General features: G+C 35.4%; 1 protein-coding gene across 1 annotated transcript in view; it reads right to left on the minus strand.

The window, feature by feature from the left end:
- The window catches only part of si:dkey-237h12.3 (teneurin-3), a 627006-nt gene that overhangs the window by 551518 nt on the left and 53405 nt on the right, over window positions 1-22083 (minus strand). Inside the window, exon 3 of the mRNA XM_061892022.1 lies at window positions 11164-11569. Coding sequence (XP_061748006.1) covers window positions 11164-11485 — 322 coding nt within the window. The 5' untranslated portion in view covers window positions 11486-11569. The remainder of the gene's footprint in view (window positions 1-11163; window positions 11570-22083) is intronic.

Raw genomic sequence — 22083 nt, forward strand, 5'->3', positions numbered from 1 at the left:
TGTAGCTTAACCAAGATCATTTGACATATTTTATTGTACATTATAATTCAAATCACACCTTTGTCTGCTGGACTTGATTTCAGTTGAACTAGACTTGACTATTTGCCAGATTTCCTGGAAACTAATTCAAATTAGCACACAACTGACCAGCTGCAAAGCAGTCAATGCGGCGTGACCTTTGAACCTCAACAGGCAGCACATTTAACAAACATACATGATAAGCACACACCTACAGTTGGCTCCTGTGTTCCAAACACTTGGTTTGGGCCCAGTAAAAAGATGTGAGCTTACCGCTAGCCTCTTCCACCTTTTCCTTTTCCTCATGCCTTTTACAAAGTCCAATGACTTAGTTCTCCATGTTGCTGCTCTGCAAGACCACTGCACAACATTCTGAGCAGCCAAACTTTTATGGACTGCTGGTGTGAGCTGCCAATTAGGCTGATTGTGCTCACCTGTGCACTCCACTGTGGAGCGGTGAGGATAATGCCATCAGCACATGCTCACAGGCAAACTTCCCCCCCACAGATCACCGAGACACATATAGTCCTAGTTTGCTATATACGTGTGTTGCTTTTATAGTCAAGTTTGTTATATATGTTGTTTATATGTGTTGGTTATATATTTCAAGTTTGTTATATATGTTGGTATACAAACCCTGTTTCCATATGAGTTGGGAAATTGTGTTAGATGTAAATATAAACAGAATACAATGATTTGCAAATCCTTTTCAAGCCATATTCAGTTGAATATGCTACAAAGACAACATATTTGATGTTCAAACTCATTAACATTTTTTTTTTTTTTTTTGCAAATAATTATTAACTTTAGAATTTGATGCCAGCAATACGTGACAAAGAAGTTGGTAAAGGTGGCAATAAATACTGATAAAGTTGGGGAATGCTCATCAAACACTTATTTGAACATCCCACAGGTGTGCAGGCTAATTGGGAACAGGTGGGTGCCATGATTGGCTATAAAAACAGCTTCCTTAGTCTTTCACAAGAAAGGATGGGGCGAGGTACACCCCTTTGTCCACAACTGCGTGAGCAAATAGTCAAACAGTTTAAGAACAACATTTCTCAAAGTGACATTGCAAGAAATTTAGGGATTTCAACATCTACGCTCCATAATATCATCAAAAGGTTCAGAGAATCTGGAGAAAATCACTCCACGTGAGCAGCATGGCCGGAAACTACATTGAATGACCGTGACCTTCGATCCCTCAGACGGCACTATATAAAAAACCGGCATCAATCTCTAAAGGATATCACCACATGGGCTCAGGAACACTTCAGAAAACCACTGTCATTAAATACAGTTGGTCGCTACATCTGTAAGTGCAAGTTAAAGCTCGACTATGGAAAGCGAAAGCCATTAATCAACAACATCCAGCTCTGGGCCTAATATCATCTAAGATGGACTGATGCAAAGTGGAAAAGTGTTCTGTGGTCTGACGAGTCCACATTTCAAAATGTTTTTGGAAATATTCGACATCGTGTCATCCGGACCAAAGGGGAAGCGAACCATCCAGATTGTTACAACACAAAGTTCAAAAGCCAGCATGTGTGATGGTATGGGGGTGCATTAGTGCCCAAGGCATGGGTAACTTACACATCTGAAAAGGCACCATTAATGCTGAAAGGTACATACAGGTTTTGGAACAACATATGCTGCTATCTAAGCGCCGTCTTTTTCATGGACGCCCCTGCTTATTTCAGTAAGACAATGCCAAGCCACATTCAGCACGTGTTACAACAGCGTCGCTTCGTAAAAAAAGAGTGCAGGTACTTTCCTGGCCCGTCTGCAGTCCAGACCTGTCTCCCATGGAATATGTGTGGTGCATTATGAAGCGTAAAATACGACAGCGGAGACCCCGGACTGTTGAAGGACTGAAGCTCTACATAAAACAAGAATGGGAAAGAATTCCACTTTCAAAGCTTCAACAATTAGTTTCCTCAGTTCCCAAACGTTTATTGAGTGTTGTCAAAAGAAAAGGTGATGTAACACAGTGGTGAACATGCCCTTTCCCAACTACTTTGGCATGTGTTTCTGGCATCCAATTCTGAAGTTAATGATCATTTCCCAAAAAAAAATGTTTTATCAGTTTGAACATCAAATATGTTGTCTTTGTAGCATATTCAACTGAATATGGGTTGAAAAAGATTTAGTAATCATTGTATTCTGTTTATATTTACATCTAACACAATTCCCCAACTCATATGGAAACGGGGTTTGTATGTTGGTTGTATAGTCCAAGTTTGTTATATATGTTGGTTATCTAGTCCAAGTCTGTTACATACATGTTGGTTATATATGTTGGTTATATATGTTGGTTATATATATTGGTTGTATATTAAAGTGGCAATTTTTTTTGGCATGAAAGGGGTCAGACTATGTTGTTTTTTGTACATTTACAATACTTCCTTGTGGTCTGCAGCAGGGAAGGGGTTCATATGGGCCCCATTTCTGGGTGTATCTTGCGTGAGAGGAAGAGGGGTAGGGGGATAATCATTTTGCAACGCAGTCTGCTGAAAATGATGGAAAGTGCCACTCAACTTGGCAACTGACTCAAAGTTGAAATTGGCATAAGATTTTATGATATTCAACATTCTACCTCTACCTTGCGGCGAGAGTGGATAGCTTACCCCACTCAGTTGTTCACGTTTCATGTGTCAGGTAAATTTTGACGAATAAATCCTCTTCCAACTGTACATAACATTTGATGGTGGTTATTTGCTCAAAACGTTGCACAGACTATGTTTTATGTACGTGTCTTCACTTTGACAGTGTCGCCATATTGTAGTTTATAGCACCTCCCTAGCGAGACTACACCAGATACAAGTTCGGACTATACGCTACTTTGTATTAGAGATGGCAACAGCGGAGGATGCATGTGCATGTACGAGACAGTCTGCCCCACAACAAGAGAATAGAGAAAACAAAATCCCTCTATGTTTTTAACAACGTTAATGTTAATGTTGAAAGAGCCATACTGGACCAAAAATTAATAAATTAATTTGTCTAGAGCCGCAAAAAATGTAAAGTCGTATATAAGTTGTATATAAGGCAACACAGGATGTAAGTGTCTATATTAGCCTACTAACAAAATGACTTTAAAAATCTTATATACGTGTTATAATGAAGACAACAAATGGTATAAGTGTCTATATTAGCTATATTAGCCTACTATCAAAATTACTTTAAAAGTCTTATATATGTGTTATAATGAAGACAACACATGATGCAAGTGTCTGTATTAGCCTACTATCAAAATGACTTTAAAAGTCTTATTTAAGTGTTATAATGAAGACAACACATGGTGTAAGTGTCTATATTAGCCTACTATCAAAATGACTTTAAAAGTCTTATATAAGTGTTGTAATGAAGACAACACATGATGTAAGTGTCTATATTAGCTATATTAGCCTACTATCAAAATGACTTTAAAAGTCTTATTTAAGTGTTATAATGAAGACAACACATGGTGTAAGTGTCTATATTAGCCTACTATCAAAATGACTTTAAAAGTCTTATATACGTGTTATAATGAAGACAACAAATGGTGTAAGTGTCTATATTAGCTATATTAGCCTACTATCAAAATGACTTTAAAAGTCTTATTTAAGTGTTATAATGAAGACAACACATGGTGTAAGTGTCTATATTAGCCTACTATCAAAATGACTTTAAAAGTCTTATATAAGTGTTATAATAAAGACAACACATGATGTGTCTCTATTAGCCTACTATCAAAATTACTTTAAAAATCTTATATAAGTGTTATGATGAAGACAACAAATGGTGTAAGTGTCTATATTAGCTATATTAGCCTACTATCAAAATGACTTTAAAAGTCTTATATAAGTGTTATAATGAAGACAACACATGATGTAAGTGTCTATATTAGCTATATTAGCCTACTATCAAAATGACTTTAAAAGTCTTATATAAGTGTTATAATGAAGGCAACACATGATGTAAGTGTCTATATTAGCCTACTATCAAAATGACTTTAAAAGTCTTATATAAGTGTTATAATGAAGGCAACACATGATGTAAGTGTCTATATTAGCCTACTATGAAAATGACTTTAAAAATCTTATATACGTGTTATAATGAAGACAACAAATGGTGTAAGTGTCTTTATTAGCTATATTAGCCTACTATCAAAATGACTTTAAAAGTCTTGTATAAGTGTTATAATGAAGACAACACATGATGTAAGTGTCTATATTAGCTATATTAGCCTACTATCAAAATGACTTTAAAAGTCTTATTTAAGTGTTATAATGAAGACAACACATGGTGTAAGTGTCTATATTAGCCTACTATCAAAATGACTTTAAAAGTCTTACATAAGTGTTATAATGAAGACAACACATGATGTAAGTGTCTATATTAGCTATATTAGCCTACTATCAAAATGACTTTAAAAGTCTTATTTAAGTGTTATAATGAAGACAACACATGGTGTAAGTGTCTATATTAGCCTACTATCAAAATGACTTTAAAAGTCTTACATAAGTGTTATAATGAAGACAACACATGATGTAAGTGTCTATATTAGCTATATTAGCCTACTATCAAAATGACTTTAAAAGTCTTATATAAGTGTTATAATGAAGACAACACATGATGTAAGTGTCTATATTAGCTATATTAGCCTACTATCAAAATGACTTTAAAAGTCGTATTTAAGTGTTATAATGAAGACAACACATGATGTAAGTGTCTGTATTAGCCTACTATCAAAATGACTTTAAAAATCTTATTTTCGCAACCTTATGATAATGTCTTGTGTCTGCAGAGATGTTATTAAAAAAGTATAGATTTTGAATCCAGAATCGATTCTGAATGGAATGGTCACCCACTAGAATCAATTTGATTTGAGTCGTGCGGCGCCCAAAGATTGACAACCTTGAGGTTTAATAACCAACATGCTGGTCAGTCTAGCAGCCATTTGTCTTCCTTTCCATCGACCAACCCCTGAAACAAATATATTGTTGTGTCCCAGGAGCTCCATGTTGCATTATGCATCTCCATCGTCTTCTCACTTGTTTCACAACAGTTGTGTGTTCCCTCGTTAGCTGCACAAGCCCCTCCCTCCCCCCCCGATTGATGAACGAGGATCTTTTCAGATACGGCGGTCAAGTGCGTCGACACCAAAGCGCCGGAGATCAAGTGAGCGTATTTAAATGTCAAATGTAATTTGGCACGCGAGTCACATCAGGAGCTGGAGAAAGGATGGGGAAAGAAAAAAAAGAAGAAACATTGAATCTGGCATTTGCTGTCAGGATGGACAGGAAGTGTCCACTTTCAAAGGGCGGAGTAAATAAAAGACAAAAAGCAGTCATTTAGTGTAAACGGAGGCCAATTAGCAGCGGGAATATAGAAGATTAATGAATATTTCCTTCCTAGTTGCAGAAGTGGCCCGCCACTGGAGTGATTCCCGATAAAATAAACCGCTTCAGCCTTTTTTTTTCTTTAATTACACAAATTAAGGAAGTTGTAAAAGCCAATTAAAGCGCATGTTTTTATTTATTTGTATTCATTTTATGAGCTAATCGTCGCCCACTTTGTGCTTTTGCAGTTTAGGCAGCAAAAAGAAGCCAACAAGACACAATTTAGTGAAAGCAATCGTTTAAATGGCGTCGCTTAAAGTCCCACATTGTCAACCTGAGCTTGGAAAGTTCAAACCTTTTGGTCTTCAGGTTAAAAACATTTAAGTTTATGGTTTCCTTTTGAAATCTTTGCACATTTTGGTGGCAAAGTTAGCAATCTTAAAAACTAAAAACTCAAAAAATGAAGCAGACTTAAGGGATACTATCGTCTTTGCACCACTAATAGCTCCTAGAAGGATTTTATATTTGTGTTTATTTGCCTCCTTATGGCTTAAGGACCTTTGTCTTGGATTTAGAGAGAATTAAATATAATTTGGAAAAAAAAGTTTGACTTGACCTTGGGGTTGTATAATTAGTTACATGAATTCAATAAAAGACACTACAGGATACATGTGACACTCACTGTTGACTATGAACTGTTTTGTTGTTGTTGCTTTTATTCACTGCCACTTTTCTGTATGTTTGTGATTTTTTTGTTTCAACATTTTTTTTCTTTTAGTCGGTTCATGTGATTCTCTATCTGCTTGTGGTGAAGAGGAAGGTGATAAAACATTGTTACCCACTGTGACTGAAATTAATAATTAAATATTAATTCAAAAAATAAAAATAAACAAAAATCATTGGCTCGGTGATGGGTTGTTAATCTTATGTTATTTTTATATTTTTTGTACAGTTTTTTTGTAATTTTTGTATTTTTATTTTGTATTACCTTTTTATTAATTTTTTTCGGGGCTTGGGGGGGATTGGCACAAAAAAAAGTGTCTGTTTTCTCAGTACCTGTATTATGATTTCCCTATCAAATGAATAATTAAATATTAATACAAAAAATAGAAATACAAAATAAAAATAATTGGCACGGGGATGGGGGTGGGGGTTGTATTTTTATTTTGTAACTACTTTTCTTTTTTGTTGAGGGGGGGGGGGGAGAATGGCACAAAACATGTATGTTTTCTTAGTACCTGTAGTATATTTTCCCTATCAAATTAATAATTGAATATGAATAAAAAAATACAAAATAAAAATAATTGACACAGGGATAGGGGGGGTTGTTATTCCTATTTTATTTGTATTTTTTGTCATTTTTATTTTTATTTTGTGTTACCTTTTTATTTTTATAATTTTGGGAGGGGGGGTTGGCACAAAAAAAATTGTGTGTTTTCTCAGTACCTGTATTATGATTTCCCTATCAAATGAATAATTAAATATTAATACAAAAAATACAAATACAAAATAAAAATAATTGGCACGGGGATGGGGGTGGGGGATTGGGTTGGATTTTTATTTTGTAACTACTTTTCATATTTTTTGGGGGGGGGGGAATGGCACCAAAAAATGGTCTGTTTTCTTAGTACCTGTAGTATATTTTCCCTATCACATTAATAATTGAATATGAATAAAAAAATACAAAATAAAAATCATTGACACAGGGATGGGGGGGGGGGTTATTATTCCTATTTTATTTGTATTTTTGTAATTTTTTTATATTTTTATTTTTATTTTGTATTACCTTTTTATTTTTATTTTTTGGGAGGGGGGGTTGGCACAAAAAAAAGTGTCTGTTTTCTCAGTACCTGTATTATGATTTCCCTATCAAATGAATAATTAAATATTAATACAAAAAATACAAATACAAAATAAAAATAATTGGCACGGGGATGGGGGTGGGGGGTTGGGTTGTACTTTTATTTTGTAACTACTTTTCATTTTTGTTGGGGGGGGGGAGAATGGCACCAAAAATTTTCTGTTTTCTTAGTACCTGTAGTATATTTTCTCTATCACATTAATAATTGAATATGACAAAAAAAATACAAAATAAAAATAATTGACACAGGGATGGGGGGGGGGGGGGGGTGTTATTCCTATTTTATTTGTATTTTTTGTAATTTTTTTATATATTTTTTTTGATTTTGTATTACCTTTTTATTTTAATTTTTTTGGGAGGGGGGGTTGGCACAAAAAAAGTGTCTGTTTTCTCAGTACCTGTATTATGATTTCCCTATCAAATGAATAATTAAATATTAATACAAAAAATACGAATACAAAATAAAAATAATTGGCACGGGGATGGGGGTGGGGGGTTGGGTTGTACTTTTATTTTGTAACTACTTTTCATTTTTGTTGGGGGGGGGGGAGAATGGCACCAAAAATTGTCTGTTTTCTTAGTACCTGTAGTATATTTTCCCTATCACATTAATAATTGAATATGACAAAAAAAATACAAAATAAAAATAATTGACACAGGGATGGGGGGGGGGGTTGTTATTCCTATTTTATTTGTATTTTTTGTAATTTTTTTATATATTTTTTTTTATTTTGTATTACCTTTTTATTTTAATTTTTTTGGGAGGGGGGGTTGGCACAAAAAAAAGTGTCTGTTTTCTCAGTACCTGTATTATGATTTCCCTATCAAATGAATAATTAAATATTAATACAAAAAATAAAAATACAAAATAAAAATAATTGGCACGGGGATGGGGGTGGGGGGTTGGGTTTTATTTTGTAACTACTTTTCTTTATTTGGGGGGGAGAATGGCACAAAAATGTCTGTTTTCTTAGTACTTGTAGTATATTTTCGCTATGAAATTAATAATTGAATATGAATAAAAAAATAAAAATACAAAATAAAAATAATTGACACAGGGATGGGGGGATTTTATTCTTATTTTATTTTAATTTTTTGTATTTATTTTTGTATTTTTATTTTTATTTTGTATTACCTTTTTATTTATTTATATTTTGGGGGTGATTGGCACAAAAAAAAATGTCTGTTTTCTCAGTACCTGTATTATGATTCCCCTATCAAATGAATAATTAAATAATACAAAAAATAAAAATACAAAATAAAAATACTTGGCACGGGGATGGGGGTGGGGGGTTGGGTTTTATTTTGTAACTACTTTTCTTTTTTGGGGGGGGAGAATGGCACAAAAAATGTCAGTTTTCTTAGTACTTGTAGTATATTTTCCCTATCAAATTAATAATTGAATATAAATTTAAAAAAATAAAATCCATTTTTTCATGGATTTTATTTTTTTAAATTTATATTCAATTATTAATTTGATAGGGAAAATATACTACAAGTACTAAGAAAACTGACATTTTTTTCAAAATAAAAATAATTGACACAGGGATGGGGAGTTTTTTATTCTTATTTTATTTTTATTTTTTGTATTTTTTTTTGTATTTTTATTTTTATTTTGTATTACCTTTTTATTTTTATTTTTTTTTGGGGGGGGGGTTGGTACAAAAAAAGTGTCTGTTTTCTCAGTACCTGTGTTATGATTTCCCTATCAAATGAATAATTAAATATTAATACAAAAGACAAAAATCCAAAATAAAAATAATTGGCATGGGGATGGGGGTGGGGGGTTGGGTTGTTGATCTTACTTTATTTTCATTTTTTACGAATTTTGTTTTGTTGTAATTTTAGTCTTTTTATTTTTATTTTGTAACTACTTGATTTTTTTTTTGGAGGGGGGTAATGGCACAAAAAAAAAAAGTGTCTGTTTTCTCAGTACCTGTATTATGATTTCCCTATCAAATTAATAATTAAATATGAATAAAAAAAATAAAAATACAAAATAAATCTAATTGGCACGGGGATGGTGAGGTTGTTATTCTTATTTTATTTTTATTTTTTAAATGTTGTTTTTGTTGTCATTTTTCTATTTTTATTCTTATTTTGTATTAACTTTTTATTTTTTTGGGGTGGAGGCGGCAGGGGTCGGGGGGGCAGTTGGCACAAGGAAAAAAGTGTCTGTTTTCTCAGTACCTGTAATATGATTTCCCTATCAAATTAATAAATACATACTATAAAAACAATAAAGCAAAATTTGAAAAAATGGCACCGTGTTATTCTTATTTTATTTGTGTTTTGTAATTTTTGGGGGGGATGATTGTTGTATTTTTCTTGAAATTATATTTATATATCATTATCTGTACTATGATTTCCCTATTAAATTAATAATTAAATGTTAATACAAAAAAATCTAAATTAAAAATCAAAAGAATTGACATTGGGATGAGGGGTTAGTGCGTCTGCTTCACAATCCCAAGGTCCTGCAGTCCTGGGTTCAATCCCGGGCTCGGGATCTTTCTGTGTGGAGTTTGCATGTTCTCCCCGTGACTGCGTGGGTTCCCTCCGGGTACTCCGGCTTCCTCCCACCTCCAAAGACATGCACCTGGGGATAGGCCCCTCCCACCTCCAAAGACATGCACCTGGGGATAGGCCCCTCCCACCTCCAAAGACATGCACCTGGGGATAGGCCCCTCCCACCTCCAAAGACATGCACCTGGGGATAGGTTGATTGGCAACACTAAAATGGTCCCTAGTGTGTGAATGTTGTCTGTCTATCTGTGTTGGCCCTGTGATGAGATGGCGGCTTGTCCAGGGTGTACCCGCCTTCCACCCGATTGTAGCTGAGATAGGCGCCAGCGCCCCCCGCGACCCCAAAAGGGAATAAGCGGTAGAAAATGGGTGGACGGATGGCATGGGGATGACGAAATGGGTGTTATTCTTATTTTATTTTTATTTTTTTGATAATTGTATTTTTTAGTAATTGTTGTATTTTACTTGGAATTGTGTATTAAAAACACTTTTTTTTGGAGGGGGGGGAATGGCACAAAAAAGTGTTCTCTCAGTACCTGTATTATGATTTCCCTATCAAATTAATAATTAAAAACATTCAAATTAAAAAAAATAATAATAATTGAGATGGGGGGTGGAGGGGGGTTGTTATTTTTTATTTTTTTGTAATTGTTGTAATTTTTTAAAAAATGATGTATTAATAGATAACAAATAGACCATTCATCAGTCGTGTGCCCTATAATCTGGTGCACCTTATATATGAAAAATGCTAAATAGACCATTCATAGGCAGTGCGTCCTATAATCTGGTGCACCTTATATATGAAAAACGCTAAATAGACCATTCATAGGCAGTGCGTCCTATAATCTGGTGCACCTTATATATGAAAAAAATTACAAATAGACCATTCATCAGCGGTGCGCCATATAATCAGTGCGCCTTATATATGAAAAAAGGCTAAATAGACCATTCATAGGCAGTGTGTCCTATAATCTGGTGCACCTTATATATGAAAAACGCTAAATAGACTATTCATAGGCAGTGCGTCCTATAATCTGGTGCACTTTACATATGAAAAAAATGACAAATAGACCATTCATCAGCGGCGGGCCCTATAATCGGTGCGCCTTATATATGAAAAACTTTAAATAAACCATTTATCATAGGCAGTGCGCCTTATAATCGGTGCGCCTTATATATGAAAAAAGATACCGAATAGACCATTCACTGGCAGTGCCCCCTATAATCCGGTGCGCCCTATAGTCCGGAAAATAGGGTGTCTAAAAAAAAGAGTAAAAACTGTGAGAATGGGGGAAGTGACATGTCTGGCACTAGTATGAAGAATATTACTAATAAATCAAGTAAATGACTTTGAGTAAATACTGTAATTGAGCGATTAATGGCGGACGATGGTTACACGATGTGACGGACAGGTGTGCGAGGAGTGGGTCTGACCTGGCCGGGTGTAGTCGGCGCTCTCCTGGTGCACCATCTCCTTGACACGCCCCCCGAAGAGCATGCGCGAGGGGTCATGCTCGAAGGCCTGGATGGTCTCGCTGGAGCTGTACGACTTCTGGGTGGGCACACGGCAGGCGGCGTCCTCGCGCTCCGACGAGGACGACGTGTAGCGGCGCTCGCGGCCGTGCTCTCCTCCTCCTCCCCCTCCGCCTCCTCCTCCACCTCCACCACCACCACCACCACCACCTCCTCCTCGCTCCCGGTCTCTGTGGCTCTTGGAGAGCGAGCAGAACGGCCGCTGCTCCCTCACCCGTTCCATGCTGCCCGCATGCTGGGTCGGACACTTGACCTTTGCCACCCGCCCCTTCACGCCGCTTCCAACCTTCTGCAGCGTTTAGTCCACCTGCCGGGGGGGAGAAGTGGGCTGCAATGAGTTCAAGCGAGCAGTATGAGTTAGACTATCAACATCTATTCATTTTTTTTACTATTACCCTTTTTGTTATGACACATATTGAAAGAAAGACATTTTGCTCTTTGATGACGCGTGGCTAAATTGGTGCGGATCATCAAGAATACAAGTTTGGGATGTTTATATTTAATAATGTGATTGCTTCTTTTCTTGTTTTCAACCGTAACTCTTTTATTCCCAGACATTCCCACAATAAATACACAAGAGTTCCCTCACACGTCATACATGACTTGCTATCTGCTGCAGCAATTTTGTTTTTTAATAAAATAAAAATCATTACTAATAAGAATTGCTATTCATTCAAAAATCGTTGTTTTTTTTTTTGACAGCCCAAGTAAACAGGTATGCTAAACAGGATGAAATACCCCAAAATAAAACAACAAAAGCAATTCTTTTCTTTGTTTTAAATGTTAGTGTAAGCCAGGGGTCGGCAAGCTAAAATGTTGAAAGAGCCATATTGGACCAAAAATACAAAAACAAATCTGTCTGGAGCCGCAAAATAATAAAAGCCATATTACATACAGATAGTGTGTCATGAGATATAAATTGAATTAAGAGGACCGAATGAGCTCAAATATAGCTACAAATGTTTTTACAGTGCATACAGTGTTTAAGTATTTTTACAATCACTGTAAATGAAAAAAGTTTTAAAATATGATTTCCACAGGAAAAAGCTGACATTTTTTTTACCGAGTCTTTGCTGGTAAAAAAATGAAAAAAGGTATAAAAAAAATGTTATTCGAAAAAAAAATAAACAGTCCAACATCAAACAAATGGAAAGCACTGTTAAAGAGAACACTAAGAACGTGGAAAGGAAAAGGAAAATGTGACTAATCCACACGGGGGGGTGGGGGGGGGGGGGGTGGAGCGATAGTGTGTCAGGAGTGTTTATTGCCATCTTCACACACACACGCATGTATAATATATATATATATATATATATATATATATATATATATATATATATATATATATATACACACATACACACACACGCACACAGACACACTTACACACACACAACAAATACACACATACATAATAGTATTTAAAATGTGTGTATACCAGTCAGTATTTATTATACACACACATACACACACACACACACACATATACAAACACGCACACAGACACACACATACATACACACAACAAATACACACATACATAATAGTATTTATTATGTGTGTATACCAGTCAGTATTTATTATACACACATACATACACAAACACACACACACATGCATACACAAACAAAAACACACACATACACAAAAAAGCATATACAGTAGAAACATACACAAACAAACAACATAGACACACACACACATTCATGAATACGTACATACACAGACACAAACATACATACATACACACACATACACATTCACATATGTACACACATACATACATACATACATACACACACATACATACACACATACTGTACATACCTACACACAAACACACAATAATATATACACCCACATTCATACACACACACACACACACACACACACACATACATACGTATACACAAACATACATGCACACATGCACCTGGGGATAGGTTGATTGGCAACACTAAATCGGCCCTAGTGCATGAATGTTGTCTGTCTATCTGTGTTGGCCCTGTGATGAAGTGGCGACTTGTCCAGGGTGTACCCTGCCTTCCGCCCGATTGTAGCTGAGATAGGCGCCAGCGCCCCCCGCGACCCCGAAAGGGAATAAGCGGTAGAAAATGGATGGATGGATGGACATGCACACACACACACACATACATACATAGGGGGTGGTATAGTTCCAAGTTCGATCCCCGCTTCCATCATCCTAGTCACTGCTGTTGTGTCCTTGGGCAAGACACTTTACCCACCTGCTCCCAGTGCCACCCACACTGGTTTAAATGTAACTTAGATATTGGGTTTCACTATGTAAAGCGCTTTGAGTCACTAGAGAAAAAGCGCTATATAAATATAATTCACTTCACTTCACACTTCATTACACACACACACATACACATTCACACAAGCATACATATGTACACACATACACATTTACACACACAAACACTTTTTCATGCATATATATACACACACACACACACACACACACACACACACACACACACGCAGCTGACCTACAGAAGCAGACTTCAGACTCCACTTGGTTCCACTTCTGGCGTGCTCGCTCAGACCGTCCTACCGTTCCAGGCCGCCGCCCCCCTCCCCCTGACCCCCCGGGGAGACCTCCCCAAAGAGCGCAGCAGTACGGAATGCAGCGATAACGACCACCGTGAGGCCGCCCCCCCCCCCCCGCTTGGCCTTGTTTTGCCCACGCAATCAGCGACACGCTCCTCGCCAGCCCTTGACGCTCCACTCTGTTTCAGGACCTCTGCCTCCCATCTCTTCACTCTTAGCAAAGGGACATGGCAGATTGGCAACGGCAAAGCCTCCCTGATTAGGACCGCCTTCTTTACGGGCGAGTAAGGAGATCCAGCGTCCTAAAGCCCCCCCCCCCCCCCATGATCAGACGGGGGTCCTCATCAGCGCTGCACCCTCCACTGAGCAGACATGTCCGCCTAGGTGCACTCCGGGGATGCTTAGCTCGGCGCGGGGGACCACTGGCAGGAAACAAAGGAGACCCTCGCACTACTTTAGCTTCCCCGCCAAAAGGTCGCCGAAACTCTTGGGAGAGGAATACTGCGATCGGTGTAGGCCAACACGTCGCCTGGCCTTAAAATAAGAGCTTCAAAGTCACTTTGATGCGCTTGTAATGAGGAGAGGAGCGTTTCTGCCGTTGCCATGGCGACTTTAGAAGTGGAGAATGAGGTTGGACAATCTGGTCGTGAGTTGGAGCTCGCCTGGCGACGTAAGAAGAGCAGAACTAAGCACGGCACCCCGATCAGACCTTGTTGAACCTCAAGAACCACTTAGTGCTGTCAAACCATCACATTAGTTGCACTTTTCCTTTTCATTCGTCACACTTCTTCACTTCTTTGCATGATTTCAATTCATTTTTAAATAAAACCCCGATATTTTGACAAAAATATAATATTCCGTTGTCACAATGTGACAAGCCAATATATTTTAAATGATTTATTGGAATGCACGTCATTTATTTGCTTCAAACTTGCTAACAGGATTTGTGAAATTAAGTAATCTATCGATTAGTTTGGTCGATTAATCGGATAAAACCCTCCATAGCCTCAAGGCGTTTTTTAATGGAAAATTGTTGAAATAAAATGTTTTCTCTTGCCATACCCATCAATATATATATATATATATATATATATATATATATATATATACATATATATATATATATATATATATATATATATATATATATATAAAAAGCTACTGTATATTTTTAATTGAGTAATGTAAATATTAGTTTGGTCAATTAAATGGTTACGACAAAAAAGTAATGCATATTTTTTCGGGAAAATTGTTTATGTAAACAACAAATTTTTGCTTGCCAAAGCCGTCAATGTTTTTTCTATTAAAGCTATCCATTATTTTTTTTACTCTGTAAATTATTGATTTGTTTGGTTGATTAATCCATAAATCGGATTAACACACTAAACTGCCTCAATGTGTATTTTTTAGGGAAAATAGTTCAAATCAACTTTTTTTGCTAGCCATAACCATCAATGTTTATTTATTTATTTATTTTTTAAATAAAGCTATTGAATATTTTTAATTGAGTAATGTAATATTAGTTTGGTCAATTAAATGGATACAACACAAAAAAATGCATATTTTTTTTAGGGAAAATAGTTGAAATAAACAACACATTTTTGCTTGCCGAAGCTATGAATGTTTTTTCTAATAAAGATATCCAGTATTTTTGTAATTCAGTAATCTATTGACTAGTTTGGTTGATTCATTGGAAAAAACACCCTATAGCCTCAATGCGTATTTTTTAATTAAATAAATAATTAATATTTGAAAATATATATCTTGCCATATCCATCAATGTTTTTATGTTTTTGTTTTTAAATAACTAATTTTTAAATAATTGAGTAATGTAAAGATTAGTTTGGTCAATTAAAAGGATACAACACAAAAATAATGCATACTTTTTAGGGTAAATAGTTGATACAAACAACAAATTGTTGCTTGCCAAAACCTTCAATGTTTTTTTTCTAATAAAGCTATCCATTATTTTTGTAATTGAGTAATCTATCGATTAGTTTGGTTGATTCGTTGATTAATCGTTAAACCGGATAAACACACTAAACAGCCCCAACGTGTATTTTTTGGGGAAAATAGTTGAAATAACATTTTTTCACTTGCAATAAACATCAATGTTTTTTTAGTGTTTTTTTTTCTTTTACTAGTGATCAAATGTAAAGATTAGTTTGGTCAATTAAATGGATACAACACACTTTGTAGCCTCAATGCATACTTTTTAGAGGAAATAGTTTATATATAAGTTTTTTCTTTTGCCACAACCATCAATGTTTTGTTCTTTTTTAAAAAATAAAGCTATCAAATATTTTTTTATTGATTGATGTAAAGATTAGTTTGGTCAATTAAACTTTATAGCCTCCAAGCATAAATTTAGGGAAAATAGGTTTTATAAACAAAAAATGTTTGCCTGCAAAAACCGTCAATGTTTTTTCAAATAAAGCTATCCATTGTTTTTGTAATTCAGAAATATATTGATTAGTTTGGTTAATTCATTGATAAATCGGATAAACACACTAAACAGCCTCAATGTGTATTTTCTAAGGAAAATACTTAACATAAACTTTTTTTTTTGCCATAACCGTCAATGTTTTTTCAAATAAACTGTCGATTATTTTTTAATCGAGTAAACTATTGATGAGTTTGGTCAATTAAACAGATACAAAACACCTTGTAGCCTCAGTGCGTAGTTTTTACAGAAAATAGTTGAAATCATCCCCATTATTTCATTATTATAACAATTGGATAAAACATATTGATATTTTGACAGAAATATAATATTCCGTTGTCAGAAATGTCACACGCAAATATTTTTAAATGATTCATTGGAATGCATGCCATTTATTTATTTGATTAAAACATGTTAACAGGATTTTTGTAATCGAGTAGAAGAATTTAAGTCTCACCTTAAAACTCATTTGTATACTCTAGCCTTTAAATAGACCTCCTTTTTAGACCAGTTGATCTGCCGCTTCTTTTCGTTTTCTCCTCTGTCCCCCCCTCCCTTGTAGAGGGGGTCCGGTCCGATGGCCATGGATGAAGTACTGGCTGTCCAGAGTCAGGACCCAGGATGGACCGCTCGTCTGTGTATGGGTTGGGGACATCTCTACGATGCTGATCCGACTCCGCTTGGGATGGTTTCTTGTGGACGGGACTCTCGCTGCTGTCTTGGATCCGCTTTGAACTGAACTCTCGCGGCTGTGTTGGATCCATTATGGATTGAACTTTCACAGTATCATGTTAGACCTGCTCGACATCCATTGCTTTCGGTCCCCTGTGGGGGGTGGGTGGGGGGTGGTTGGTTGGGGGGGGGGGGGGCACATTTGTGGTCCTCTCCAAGGATCTCATAGTCATCATTGTCACCGATGTCCCACTGGGTGTGAGTTTTCCTTGCCCTTATGTGGGTTCTTCCGAGGATGTCGTAGTCGTAGTGGTTTGTGCAGTCCTTTGAGACATTTGTGATTTAGGGCTATATAAATAAACATTGATTGATTGATTGATTGAGTAATCTATCGATTAATTTGGTCGTGTAATCGGATAAAACACTTTTTTAGGGAAAATTGTTAAAATAAACTTTTTTTCTCTTGCGAGAGCCATCAATGGTTTTGTTTGTTATTTTTTATATCAAGCTATCAAACATTTTTCAATGCAGTGATGTAAAGATTAATTTGGTAAATAAAATGGATACAATACACTTTGTAGCCTCAATGAATAGTTTAAGGGAAAATAGTTTATATTAACAACACATTTTTTCTTGCCATAACGTCAATGTTTTTCTTATAAAGCTATCAATAACTTTTTACATCTAGTAATCTATCGATTAGTTTGGTTGATTAATTGAGTAATTGGATATAACATACTATTCAGCCTCAATGCTTATTTTGTGGGGAAAATACTTGAAATAAAGAATTGTTTTTTTCCTTGCCGTTCCAGTTGATGCTTTTCCCATTAAATGTATCTATTATTTTTGTAATTGAACAATCAATTGATGAGTTTGGTTTTATTATTTGAGCAATTGGATAAAACATCCTGACATTTTGACGCAAATATAATAAGTTGTCAGAATGTGACACGCCAATATCTTTCAAATGATTTATTGGAATGCATGTCATTTATTTGCTTCAAACTTACTAACAGGATTTGCAAAATCGAGTAATCTATCGATTAGTTTGGTCGAGTAATCGGATAAAACACTCTATAGCCTCAATGCATAGTTTTTAAGGGACTATATTTCAAATAAAATGTTTTCTCTTGCCATTTTCATTAATATATATATATATATATATATTTTTATTTTTTTTATTTTTTTATTTATTTATTTATTTATTTTTAAATAAAGCTATCAAATGTAAAAAAAAATATTTGGTCATTCAAATGGATACAACACACTTTGTAGCCTCAATACATACTTTTAGGGGAAATAGTTTATATAAACACATTTGTTTCTGCTTACCAAAGCCGTCAATGTGTTTTCTAATAAAGATATCCTTTTTTTTTTTTTGTAATTTAGTATTCTATCGATTCGAGAGGAGCCAGATGAGGTGGTTCGGGCATCTGGTCAGGATGCCACCCGAACGCCTCCCTAGGGAGGTGTTTAGGGCACGTCCAACCGGTAGGAGGCCACGGGGAAGACCCAGGACACGTTGGGAAGACTATGTCTCCCGGCTGGCCTGGGAACGCCTCGGGATAACCCGGGAAGAGCTAGACGAAGTGGCTGGGGAGAGGGAAGTCTGGGTTTCCCTGCTTAGGCTGTTGCCCCCGCGACCCGACCTCGGATAAGCGGAAGAAGATGGATGGATGCATGGATGGTTTGGTTGATTAATCGATAAATTGGATAAACACACTAAACAGCCTCAATGTGTATTTTTTAGGGAAAATGGTAAAAATAAACCTTTTTTTTTTTGCTTGCCATAAACGTCAATGTTTTGTTGTTGTTTCTAAAAAAAAATAAAGTTATGTCATATTTTAATTGAGTACTGTAAGAATTACTTTGGTCAATTGAATGGACACAAAACACCTTGAAGCCTCACAGCGTATTTTTGACAGAAACTAGTGGTATTAGTCTGTACATTAGGCACATCAGGTTAAAACTTGTACAGTGTAAAAAATATCAACACGACGTGAAAATGCAGCATTCCAGGCTGGTGTAAAGAAACAATACACACTATTTTTATGTGGAACAAAAAACATCCTTTTGAATATCACTGGTGGTCAGCGTGTATTTACATGTATTTATTTGATGCGAGTGTGGCATTATAAAGCAATACATCTTGCACTTGATTTCTACTTATGGCTGTTTTAGTGACTGCAGGGAAAATGTATATTTTCTCAAAAGCTCCAAAAGAAAACACTTTTCTCAGACAAATACACAACAGGACTATTGACACAAATAACCGCAACATGAAAATGAAACCCATAAAAACTGGCTTCCTGTTTAAACTCTTAGTTTAATTCATTCTTTTACACTTTGGAGCCAAATACTGATTATTATTATTTATTTTTTTTCACAATGGATACAAAAAATGGGAAATCAATGTTTCTTTCGCTTAATTTATTAAATAGATTTACTGTCTGTTTTGATTTACCACCGGTGTTTTTTTTTTTTTTTTAATATCCACGTGGGTGTGCATGGTGTGTGTTTGCATTAGTCAGTGCTGCTTTTTTTGTAAGGTTTGACTTAAAACTAACCACGGCTGTCAAAAAATAATACGATTAATCACCAAAAAAGAAGATCACATTCATCATGGATACATGCACAATTTGAAATGTATTGGCTGAAAACCTTGTTCAAACAAAAAAGGATCAGCACATCTAAAAAAAGTGGTTAAAGGACGAGTAAATTCCGACATAAATCTGACGTTTGTACGATCAAAACTGTCCCGGTTATCATTCTCTTGAATGTGCTCAAAAAAAAACAAAAAAAACACTGCATTATATTAACCAAGTTGTAGTATAAAATAAATAGGACTAAATATACTTTCCTTAGCAGAAGAATAATGAAATATTTTTTTCTGGCTTCTTGAAGGGCAACTGCACTTTTAGGGGGGGGTCTTTATAAAAGACATGACGGATGTATTAATTTTTGTATGTATACTAAATAATAAATACATTCAATCAAAAGTCTGCTTATAATGGACTAATGGTGTCCAGATACCAATATTTTGGTACCGGTACCAACATGTATTTCGATACATTTCTGAATAAAGGGGACCACAAAAAATGTCATTATTGGCTTTATTTTGACAACAAATCTTAAGGTACATGAAACTTATGTTTATTGCAAGTTTGTCCTTAAATAAAATAGTGAACATACTAAAAATAATGTCTTTTAGTAGTAAGTAAACAAACAAAGACTCCTAATTAGTCTGCTGACATATGCAGTAACATATTGTGTCATTTATACACCTATTATTTTGTACACATTATTAAAGACGAGCGGTAAAACATGAATTATTAATGTACTTGTTCATTTACTGTTAATATCTGCTTACTTTCTCTTTTAACATGTTCTATCTGCACTTCTGTTAAAATGTAATAATCACTTATTCTTCTCTTCTTTGATACTTTACATTAGTTTTGGATGATACCACACATTTGGGTATCAATCTGATACCAAGTAGTTACAGGATCATACATTGGTCATATTCAAAATCCTCGTGTGTCCAGGGTTGTATTTCCTGACTTTATAAACATAATGAATTTTTTAAAAAACAAAACAATTTGTGATGCTAAAAAATATCAATGTAATAATAGTGATATCAAGTAGATACACTCCTGTACTTGGTATCATTACAGTGGATGTCAGGTGTAGATCCACCCATGGCATTTGTTTACATTGTGATGCCAGTGTGTAGTAAAGCATGTTTAGCTATTCCTCGTCCTTTTTTAGAGACAGTATAGTACCGAATATGATTCATTAGTATCGTTCTAGTATATCAATACCAGTATAATGTACAACCCTACAATGGACCCACTCTATTCTGCTTTTGAAGCACATAAAAAAAACATCCAAACATCTCCAGTAAGGTTTTACATACATGATGCAAGTATATACCGGATGTAATGCAGTAACAGATACTTTTATAGTGACATTAAAATGTACATATTTTGATCATTTTAAGCATTAATTTCGGAAACACATTACGACGTTCGCTTTTATTTTTTCCCCTCCACATCATCGCCGGTTAGTATTCACTGTAGACTCCATGAGAGCCAGCAAACATGATAAAACATCACTTACTGTACAAGGTCTGCTGTCATTAGGATGCCGACTGATAGAATCTTGTTATATTCCAGTTTAGATGACGAGTGACTCGGAATTCTCGCGGAGAAAAGGGAGTGAAACCAAGCATTGTCGTCTAAGTTGGCTGTCAAAGTGTGCCAACTTGTCCGAATAAGTCCTCAGCCTTCTACTATCCAGGTGAGGTGTGATTTATGATCTACAAAAAAAACTTTAAAAGGAGCAAAGAAGCGAGAAAGCAGCAGACCACTCGACGATATCAACATTGGCACACAAGCTTGTGAGCACGTCGCCGTTATAAATAGTTTGTCTGCGTAAGCGCTTATAATAACAATATTGTTAGAAATGCCACTTTTTACAATAAACATGCTTCACTGATGAGATTATTTGGCATGCACTGTTTTGTCCTACTACTATATTCGGAAGTCCTTGAACGCACCATAGTTTGTTTACATGTACAACTTTCCTTGATGCTAACACAGAAAGACGTGTTTTATGCCACTCCTGTGTCTCATTTTGTCCACCAAACGTTTTATGCTGTGCGTGAATGCACAAAGGTGAGCTTTGTTGAAGTTATTGACTCATTAGAGTGCTAATCAGGCATGTTTGTTCAATGCATGACTGCAAGCTAATTTCCAGGAGTTATCTCACCATCTGAGAAGTTTTATTAATGTTTTCCAATGTTGTAAAAATGTGTACAATAAATATTACATTTCAACTTTTCTTTCAACGAAGATTTACGTCAGCCTGCGACACAGTCATTTTGATAGTAGGCTATTATAGCTAATAGACACTTACATCATGTGTTGACTTCATTATAACACTTATATAAGACTTTTAAAGTCATTTTGATAGTAGGCTAATATAACTAATATAGACACTTTGTGTTTTCTCTTCATTATAACACTTATATAAGACTTTTAAAGTAATGTTGATAGTAGGTTAATACAACTAATATAGACACTTACATCATGTGTTGTCTTCATTATAACACTTATATAAAACTTTTAAAGTAA

This window comes from Nerophis ophidion, linkage group LG29 (assembly GCF_033978795.1).
Source record: "Nerophis ophidion isolate RoL-2023_Sa linkage group LG29, RoL_Noph_v1.0, whole genome shotgun sequence".
NCBI classification, from domain to species: domain Eukaryota; kingdom Metazoa; phylum Chordata; class Actinopteri; order Syngnathiformes; family Syngnathidae; genus Nerophis; species Nerophis ophidion.